Source organism: Brassica napus, chromosome A2, assembly GCF_020379485.1.
Source record: "Brassica napus cultivar Da-Ae chromosome A2, Da-Ae, whole genome shotgun sequence".
NCBI lineage: Eukaryota > Viridiplantae > Streptophyta > Magnoliopsida > Brassicales > Brassicaceae > Brassica > Brassica napus.
In genome coordinates, this window is record NC_063435.1 from 18,119,745 (window position 1) to 18,130,794 (window position 11,050).

General features: G+C 40.5%; 1 protein-coding gene across 1 annotated transcript; it reads left to right on the forward strand.

Annotated features, from left to right (window-relative positions):
• Positions 1-7,767: 7,767 nt before the first annotated feature.
• On the forward strand, positions 7,768-9,949 carry LOC125587834. Its single transcript, XM_048759081.1, has 7 exons — positions 7,768-8,181; positions 8,281-8,370; positions 8,478-8,558; positions 8,643-8,774; positions 9,141-9,362; positions 9,448-9,546; positions 9,640-9,949. The coding sequence occupies exons 1-7, from the start codon at positions 7,951-7,953 to the stop codon at positions 9,799-9,801; spliced, it is 1,017 nt and encodes a 338-aa protein (XP_048615038.1). The 5' UTR covers positions 7,768-7,950; the 3' UTR covers positions 9,802-9,949.
• Positions 9,950-11,050: the final 1,101 nt, after the last annotated feature.

Sequence of the window (11,050 nt, forward strand, 5' to 3'; positions counted from 1 at the left end):
CTTCCGACAGCCCAGATCCCTGCAGAACCGCAATGTTCAGCAGAACACAAGGATGAATGGGAAGTCTCATACATCAACACGAGGATAAACGACGTATACTACCTTTTCAACAACAACGTGGACTGGCTGAGCACTAAAATCGAGCTACTACAGCAAGATCTGGACACCATTCGCAAGAAGGACCAACAACCAGCCACATCGATCGATGTGTGTACCATCACATCGCTCGACGCTAAGATCTCAGCCATGGATGATAGGCTGCAGACTTACGAAGACATGCATGACCACTTCGTATCACCAGTCATGCTACATTTAAACAAACTGTCTAGTCAAATACTTCATGCCCAAATGGATATTGATAAAATTACTAATCAAAATTTTTTGCAGGCAAACTCATCTTCGATCGACAGGCTACGAGGGCCTTGGATCGATGGCAAGAATCTTGTGGAGTTACTTCCATACACAGCAGCAGAGGTTGACAAGATCACATCCAAGTTCTACACTACTATAGGCACCATGGAGGAACGACTTGACAAACGCTGCGATGACATCTACTTTCCATTCGACAATAGAATCGGTGGACTAGACAGGTACGCAGAATGGCTACAGAAAGAAGTCAAAGCCATTCAAATGCAACTCGCAGCTCAACACCAGATATCAGCATCGATCGACAGGAGCGAGCGAAATCGCTCGATGGTAAGTCGCCGAGCTCGACCGACGAACACTTAATCGCATCGATCGACGCCGAGTCTACACCAGCCGGGGAGCAGCTGATACACAAAAGAATAGAGTCAATGCACGAGGAACTGACAGAACTTTTAGCATACGCCTATGACAACATAGGCTGGCACCAGGTCAGCATTAATTTCAATTGCTTTTACTTAATAATCTTAGCAATTTCAGGATAGGCTACAAAACATTTCCAATGCACTTAAGAAGATGGATGACAAATGGACAAGAAATGATGAGGCCACAAGAAGTTTCATTGCATCTTGGTCCAGAATGTGCAGAGACGACGTGGATGCTTGTTTTCCAACAAGCTGCTGTTTATCCACCAAATAGCCAGTCACTACCACAGTCAAGCTAAATGACTATAACCAAGCGCTGAGTGGGAGGCAACCAACTATTAGGTATTTTATTTTGGTTTTATTAGCTAGCATTTATTTACTTTCGTTTTATTTCTTTCAGATTTAGGAGACCCAAGTAGGAGGACCCGAATATCGACCGCCGACGAAACGTCGACATCGCTCGACATAGACAAACACACGACGATCGATGCAACATTTTCCCATTGATCGATATCTAATCCGGTCAGATAAATCTTCCTTACTTGTTACATTTCGTACATCATGAATTATTCTATTATAACTCCGGCTGAGTTACACTGGGACAGTGTAATTTAAGTCTGGGGGGAGATTTACTGATATAATTTATTTTATTCTTATATATAAGGAATTTTAATAAATTATGCTTAGCTATTGAAAATGAGACTATAATCTTATATTGATTTAAACTTGAATATCTAACCAATCTTTAGTACCATTTTAGATTTACTGATTACAAATAGCACTATAGATGCTAAAGCAGATCAGTATATCAACTACACACTTGCCTTGACCGTATGAAGTAACCAAAGCTGATTTCCAACACTAAACCTGACATAACCGCTTGTCTTGGGGCTTGGTATACATGGGATCGGATTCTTCAGACAGGTCTGGAAGGTAACGCCTTGTGTAGATTATTTATCACATTTTCTCTCTCTAAATTTCGACCCTTGAATAGTTAGTGATTTACATTTCTTCAAAAAAAATAAAAATAATAATAATAATATAAATAAGATCTATTGTTTACTTAGGATGAGTCTGAACAGGACTTGGTGGCTAAAACTGTTAAGGCTTGATTCATAAAGACTCCAATAAAAGAGTTCGAAACGGGACTTGGAGGCGGCAACTTCAAGGCTCGCTTTCGCAAAGAACTCTTGGATATAGGTCAAAAAGAAGTGAACAGAGCTTGGTGGCAACCACCATTAAGTTTTGATTCATGGAAGTCTGTCCAATCTTGGTCACTGATCCTGCAATTTCAGATACTTGTCTGAAATCCTTGCATCCTATGATCGATACTCCCAAGGTAAAGCATTCACTTTATATTTATGCTAAGAAATGAAGTCAGTAGAGGGGATGTCAGACGTGAATTGATGAGTTGTGTTATGTTAGAAATGGTTGCTAAGCTAGGATATTGCATAATGTGCTTCTGTGATTAGGACTTTTTAGATGTGGTTGCAAAATTGTTGAGGAAAAGAATTCTCTGCTTTAAAATCTGTAGTTCCTAATATTTTCAAACCTCTTTCAGAGAGACTGCCTGTATGTTTTGCTTGAGGACAAGCAAAAGGTAAGTCTGGGGAAGTTGATATACCTTGGATTTGACCCGTTTTCATCCATGGTATATAGGTGTTTTACTATATATATATCTATGTTTTCTACTCTTCTAGGTATGTTTTCAGGTTCAGGTGCATTTCGGAGTAAAGCTATGACTTTGGAGCATTTTGGAGCTTAAAGGACATTTAATCCGAGCTGACCATGTAGAGGTCGACGAGAGGAAGAACAATCGGTCGATGCGCATCCAGTGCTGTCGATCGACACCAAGAGATGCCTCGACATATGAAGATTAATATCGATCGATGTACACAAGTACCATCGATCGATGTCGAGACATTGGACACCCGACATTTTGGATCCAGCGGACTTGAAGCCCAAGTCTAAGCCAAATTACGAAAATACCCTGGCGAATTTTTAACTTAGTAGATTATATACTGCCTAAGTGTTTTGAGGTCAGGAAGAGCTTTTTGTTAAAGTTTTACTTTGAGAGAGAGAGAGAGAGTTTTGAAGAGAAGATCACTTGTGATTGGAACTCCTTGTTTTCATTTCTTTTCATCTATACTATGAATTCCCATGTCTTCATTGTCATGAATTGCTTTGCTATGTCTGAGTAGTTCATTTATTAGATCCAGGGTTCAGATAGGTTTGTGGGATTAGCCCCAAACTATAGATCTGCCTTGTTGTAATATTCATGATAGATTTGTATTCATGGCTTGTTTTAGCCTTGCTAACTAGAACATGATCATAGGATTGCATACTCAAGCACCCTTGTTATCCCATCCTGACATCTATCTATCATATTAGGACTGCCAGAGAGGGCTAACCGCCAATTTAGTATCTTAGTAGGGCATATCATACTCGCGCATAGGCCTGGCTAGAACCCGTCGATCGATGTCTTTAACTGACTATCGGTCGACGTAGGTAAAGGTGTATAGTACGACGTCCCTATAGGACCATCGATCGACACTCTTTCGTTGTCAACATACTAACCGTTGAGACACGAGATCTAGTTTGTTAACCAGTAAAACATGCGACAGCTGATCACTGAGTTAAGCGGTTGAGCTCTAACATATCATGCATGCAACAAATAGGCATATATAGATATTATAATCTCCAACACTTGAATAGTGTCCCTGCATCTATGATACCACTCAAATTACCCGAAGGAGTGTTACTCTCATCAAAAGAGGTTATGATGTAGGTATTAGGGATCGAATCCACAAGGAGCTAGGGAACAATTAAATCTAGTGTTTATTAATTCTAAGAGTTGTAAATGTTTAAATGAAATAGCAATAGTAACAAGCGAAGTAACTAGTAAATGTAACTTGGTTGGAAATGATATTAGATGCAGGGCCACTATTCAGGTGTTGGAGATTATAATACCTATAGATGCCTATTTGTTGCATGCATGATATATTAGAGCTCAACCGCTTAACTCAGTGATCAGCTGTCGCATGTTTCACTGGTTAACAGACTAGATCTCGTGTCTCAACGGTTAGTATGTCAACAACGAAAGAGTGTCGATCGATGGTCCTATTGGGACGTCGACCGATACACCTTTGCCAACGTCGATCGATAGTCAGTTGAGGACATCGATCGACGGGTTCTAGCCAGGCCTATGCGCGAGTATGATATGCCCTACTAAGATACTAAATTGGCGGTTAGCCCTCTCTAGCAGTCCTAATATGATAGATAGATGTGAGGATGGGATAACAAGAGTGCTTGAATATGCAATCCTATGATAAAGTTCTAGTTAGCAAGGCTAAAACAAGCAATGAATACAAATCTATCATGAATATCACAACAAGGCAGATCTATGGTTTGGGGCTAATCCCACAAACCTATCTGAACTCTGGATCTAATAATTGAACTACTCAAACATAGCAAAGCAATTAATAACAATGAAGAAATAGAAACTCATAGTGTAGATGAAAAGAAATGATAACAAAGAGTTCCAATCACAAGTGATCTTCTCTCCTAAAACTCTCTTCTCTCTCAAAGTAAAACTTGTAACAAAAAAGGTCTCTCTGCCGTCAAAAACCTTAGGCAGTATATAATCTACTAGGTTAAAAACTCGTCAGGGCATTTTCGTAATTTGGCTTGGCCTTGGGTTTTAAGTCTGCTGGATCCAAAATGTCGCGTGTCTGATGTCTCGACATCGATCGATGGTACTTGTGTACATTGATCGATATTAATCTTCATTTGTCGAGGTATCTCCTGGTATCGATCGTCAGCACTGGATGCGCATCGATCGATTGTTCTTCCTCTCGTCGACCTCTACGTGGTCAGCTCGGGTGAAATGTCCTTTAAGCTCCAAAATGCTCCAAAGTCATAGCTTTACTCCGAAATGCACCTGAACCTGAAAACATACCTAGAAGATTAGAAAACATAGATATATATATAGTAAAACACCTATATACCATGGATGAAAACGGGTCAAATCCAAGGTATATCAATCTAATATCATTTCAAACCAAGCTTTACATTTACTATTTACTTCGCTTGTTACTATTGCTATTTCATTTAAACATTTAAACTCTTAGAATTAATAAACACTAGATTTAATTGTTCCCTAACTCCTTGTGGATTTGATCCCTAAGTACTACATCTGAACCTCTTTTGATGAGAGTAACACTTCTTAGGGTAATTTGAGTGGTATCAGGTTGCAATATCATGACTGTGATCAATGCGAATGGAAGTAAGGTCTTACCTTTCGAGCGGCGGTTACCACTGCTAGTGCCAGCTTTTCCATTACGGGGTATCTAGTTTCGGCATCGACCAATGACCTACTTACATAGTATATCAGTCTTTGTTCTCCGCTTACCTTGCGGATCAGCACTTCGCTCACTGCGTGTTCGGAAGTTGTAACATATAGAAAGAGGGTCTCTCCTACGATTGGTTTCGATAGCACGGGGGCTCACTGATATATGCCTTAATTTCTTTTAGGGTGCAGTCGCATTCAGCGTTCCATTCGAACTTTTAATTTCCTTTTTAATAGCTTGTAGAAAGGAAACCATCTGTCGGTTGATTTGGAGATGAATCGGTTTAAAGCAGCTATTTTGCCGGTGAAGCGATGTACTTCTCGGATCAATCTCAGAGGTAAGGTGTCGATGAGCGCTGCGATCTGTTTTGGGTTGGCTTCGATTCCCCTTTCAGTCACGAGGTATCCGAGGAAATCTCCTGAGGCTACTCCGAAAGTGCATTTTGTAGGGTTCAGTTTCATTCCGAACTTGTTGAGGATGTTAAAACACTCTTGGAGCTGGAGAACGTGATTGCTGGCTCTCGACGACTTCACCAGCATGTCATCTATGTAGACCTCCATCATTCTTCCGAGTTGTTTGGAGAACATCTTGTTTACTAGTCTTTGGTAAGTGGCTCCGGCGTTCTTCAACTCGAATGGCATCACTTTGTAGCAGTATGTGCACCGCTCGGTGATTAAGCTCGTTTTTTCTTAGTCGTTATGGTTCATAAGGATCTTATTAAAGCCGGAAAATGCATCCATAAAGGAAAGTAGTTTGTGTCCAGCTGTGACTTCTACCAGCCGGTCGATGTGAGGTAACGAGAAGCTATCTTTTGGGCATGCTTTGTTGATATCTGTGAAATCGATACAAACTCTCCATTTTCCATTTTTCTTTTTTACTACGACTGGATTTGCGAGCCAGTCAGGGTATTGGACTTCTCGAATGGAACCGATTTTAAGAGCTTGTCAACTTCGTCGTTTACAGCCTTGGCTTGTTCAGGTCCTAGCTTTCTTCGTTTCTGATTGACAGGCTTAAACGTTGGGTCGCCGTTTAGGTCGTGGGAGGTGATACTGATGTCGATTCCGGGCATGTTTGCTGCGGACCACGCGAACGTTTTGATATTCTGCTTAAGGAAAGACAAAAGATCGTGTCTGACTTCAGGAGGAAGGTCGTTTCCGATGTTGATGCCTTTTTCTGGGGAGCTTTCGTTTAGAGCGACGACGCTCGATAGGTCTCTTGCGGGGTCTTTTACTGTGAGATTACGGATGAGTGAGACGTTCTCTCCTCGCAGGGGCATCCTTCGGAATCCGGTCATATAGCAGGCTCAGGATTTTTTTTGGCTCCTGCGTCCGGTCGATGATAAAAACTTCAAGCATTGGTGGTAAACTGAAGGGACCGTTTCATCTGGTGTAGCCAGGGACGTCCTACGATGGCGTCGAAGGGCATGAAATGATCGACTACGGTGAACCGGGTCTCCAGTTCGACGTCATAAGTTTTGGTGGTTAGTGGCACGATCCTAAGCGATTGGACCGCCTTTCCTTCGAAACTATTGTGGGGAGTCGTTTCGTGATCCATTACCGGGGTCGGTTGGCTAATCGATCGCACTTGTCTTTTGTGAAACGACATTGACGGTGCTTCTGGTGTCAACGAGAATCTTCGGAAAGATGGTGCTCGCAAGCTCCAACGTGATGACTACGGCATCGTCATGGGGCATGTCGAGCTTAGCAATTTTGTGTTTGTGGAAATTTATAGTCCCGGCTTCGCGTATTATCTCTTCGGAAGGTGCGACGCCCGACTTATTAGTTGCTTGTCGCGAGGTATCGGATTGTTTGTCACTCGAGGGACAATCTCGTCTTTGGAGAGAGATGCTTTGATCCTTCGTGTCGTGGACGATTTTTGACGACTTTGGTTTTCCCGATCTAGAGAGGTCGAGATTGATTGATTCGATGCAGTATGATCGTGCCTGGTTAGGATCCATAGTCGCGCTTAGGAAACTTAGATCGGTTTCTTAGCAAAGATGTTTTTCGTTTTTCGTCCCCACAATCGGCGCCAAAATATAGATCCTAAAATCTACACTAAGTATTTAGTAGTGATCGGGAGTTTAATCTAGGGAAGATAAATGATGCAGGCAACCATATCTTTAGAACACAACGATGTAATCATTTTCCATTAGGCAAAAATGGACTTTGTTGATGAGTAAAGATGAATACAATGAATGAATTGAGATCGAATGTTACAAAACGAGATCGATGAGATAAAAAAAACTAGATGAAAACAAGTTCGAAGCGTGGGTGTAACTCTTTCTAGGGTTTTTAACGTGTCATTTTTCTTATACGTCGATCTCTTCTTATAACGGGCAGCTCCTTTGATCTTCACAACCGTTCCGCGAACTCCGGTTCTTTGGATCGATCTATTTTACTGCTTGGTTGAAGTTGGGCTTCTTTCGTGGTTGCGTGGCCTAAGCTATTCAGGCCCAATTACTTAACTGACCAATATTGGGTCCAAAGTTATGGTTAAATAGAATCAAACTGGTTTGATTGAACCAGGTCGTTACAATATATAGACCGGATTTTAATGTATGTCAGTTCGATTGGATTCACTGGTTTTTGCTGGTATTTATCTGGTTTTGACTCATTTCTGCAGCTCTGGTCCAGTTTTCTTTTAAAAAGAATCGAAAGAAATCGATGGACAAGATCATCAGTTTTGTCTGTTTTTATGTTCTTCCACCGCGTGCCTAATCCCTTCCTCTTTGGATGATAAAACCCCAACTAGCGAACAAGCTTTCTCAAATTGACTAAACCGATCGTAATTGGACACAGTTTAGGGTTTCGAAGATGTGCTCGTTAACGATTCAGTTATCGCTCTTGCAATCACTATCTCGCCCCTCCTCGTCATTTTCTCCCAACCTTGAACCTAAACTCTCTACTTCCTCTGTGAGCTTTCCTCTGAAGATGAAGTCGAGAATTTGCAATAAAAGTTTGGTTCTGAGAGTTAAGTCTTATGGTTCTTCAAATAATCAGCCTTCTGATTCCTCTGCAGAGTTCACACCTCCCAGTGGCAACCTGGTAAATACTAATCTTTGGGTTTCGATGAAATGTTGTTTAGCGGCAGCTTCTTTGCTGTTCATAAACCTAATTTCGATGATTGGTTTTACTTTTGATAAGCCCAAAACCAGGAGGGATATTTTACTGGAGTATGTTCAGAATGTGAAACCTGAGTTTATGGAGTTGTTCGTTAAACGCGCGCCTAAACATGTAACGCTTCTGTTTTATTTTGAAGAAGACCATTTAAGAGCTAGAGCTTGTGATTTTCTATTTTTCTTGTAATCTGATTTTCTATGTTTCTTGTAATGTGATATCAGGTGGTTGATGCAATGCGACAGACTGTGACAAATATGATTGGAACGCTACCTCCCCAGTTTTTTGCCGTTACAGTCACCTCTGTGAGTACATTTTGTAATCATACGTTTCATTGTTTCACTATTAGCTGTGTCGTGTGTTTGTATTGATGGGATTTTGGGTTATAGGTTGCTGAAAACCTTGCACAGTTGATGATGAGCGTATTGATGACCGGATACATGTTCAGAAACGCTCAATATCGTCTTGAATTGCAACAAAGTTTAGAGCAGGTTGCTCTTCCTGAACCACGCAATAAAAGGGTAACAGTTTCAGGTTTTTAGTTCTTTTTTTGGTAGGTTGCTTTTTCTATAGAATTTTTACTTGTCCTGTCATTCCTTGCTTCCTCTCTCCAATAAGCCTTGTGTTAAGCTAGTGTTGGAGCATTGTAATTGAATTTTACTTTAATAAAAAAAAAACTATAACTGAATTTGTTAGCATGAGATGGAACAGATTAGTCTCGGATATTTGTTTTGTGAGTAGTTAAGAGCCTTCTTGCGTTAATTTTAGTTCTCTTCAGTGAATTAAATGAAAAAACCTATCACATTCTCTCTGTATCTTGATTATTATGTGCGTGTTCCATTTGTAAAATTATAAGTGATTCTGGTTTTCAATTCTGATTAAGCTAGGCGGATGATCAAGACTATGCACCTGGGACTCAAAAGAATGTATCAGGGGAAGTGATCAGATGGAATAACATTTCTGGTCCCGAGAAAATTGATGCGAAAAAGTATATCGAGCTTCTGGAAGCAGAGATCGAAGAACTCAACCGTCAAGTAGGGAGAAAATCTGCGAATGAGCAGAACGAAATTTTGGAGTTTCTAAAATCTCTCGAGCCTCAAAATCTTAAGGCATGGGAAGAACTCATGTATTCTTGTGAATTTGTCTCCATCAAATAATTTTATTTTCTCAATTTGAATGCTTTGAATTTCGTAGGAGCTTACAAGCACTGCAGGCGAAGATGTTGCTGTGGCTATGAATGCATTTATCAAGCGGCTTCTAGCTGTTTCGGACACAGATCCAAAGCAAATGAAGGTTATATGTCATCAACTTCTTTAGCTGAATCTTGTTCTTCGTTGTGTTTTGTTATATAACGTGACTGATATCAACGGCTCGGTGGCTGCACAGACGAATGTGACAGAGACAAGCGCAACGGACCTTGCAAAATTGTTGTATTGGCTAATGGTGGTTGGTTATAGCATTCGCAATATTGAGGTCCGGTTTGATATGGAACGTGTGCTTGGTACTAATGCGAAGCTCGCAGAGCTGCCTCCTGGTGAAATTATTTGAAAACCCGGAGCTTTTTTTTTTCCAAAAGAACACAGATTTCGTGATTGTTATTTTAGAATTGATCAAAACTTAATTTTCGGATAAGAACAATTGTGTAACATCTCTTTGTGGTACACAAAATGATTTAAAAAAAAAGTTAATTTGGTTATTAATGTCTCCAAAATATATTTACTTTTTGGTACGTTCCAGTTGTAAGGTACCGGAAAGTAATTCAAGATGTTAGGAGTGAACTTAAAAAATAATAATGCACCATTTGTCTCACATAATAGGGATTATGGGATGAGGACGAGGAGGGATTAGTAGTCATTGCTACAAGTTATTTTAGGCAAATATTTGAATCGTCTAACCCAAAGGATATAATTGAGACGCTATCAAAGGTTTCGACAACTATTACCAGAATGATAAATGCAGAGCTTACAGCCCCAGTAACTGAATGGGAAGTTAAATTGCGTTGTTCGCTATGCATCCGGAAAAAGTCTCAGGACCAGATGGAATGACAGCACTCTGTTATCAGAAGTTTTGGGATATTGTCAAAGATGATTTAACTCGTATGGTTAATCAATTCATTTTCAAATGGAGAAAGGCACAGGGCCTTAATGACACGAATATTTTCCTAATCCCTAAGACGACAAAACCGAATGAGATGACAAAATTTAGACCTATCAGTCTATGTAATGTCAGCTACAAGATAGTTTCTAAGGTCTTATGCCAGAGATTAAAGAAGGTTCTTCCACAGAGAATATCAGAGACCCAGTCAGCCTTCATAGCTAGGAGATAGATTACAGATAATATCATGATAGCTCAGGAGATGTTCCACGCTTTGAGAACTAAACCGGGAGGACGGGTTAAACGGATGGCCATAAAAACTTATATGAGCAAAGCATATGATAGGATGGAGTGGTCATTCATTGAGGCAGTCATGCGAAAGATGAGTTTTGCAGAAATGTGGATTGACTAGATTATGCGATGCATCACTTCGGTCAAGTATAAAGTCCTCATGAATGGAGAACCAAGGGGAAACATTGTTCCTGAGAGAGGTTTATGCCAAGGAGATCCTTTGTCTCCTTATATTTATTCTATGGACGGAAGCGCTCGTTAGCCTTCTTAATTAAGCAGAAAATCAAGGGAAGATAATGGGGATGCGAGTCGCTCGCGCTTGCCCCTCGATATCTCGCCTTCTCTTTGCTGATGATAGCCTTTTCTTCTGTAAAGCGGAGCCCCGTTAATGTTAAGAAATTATGAAAGTAGT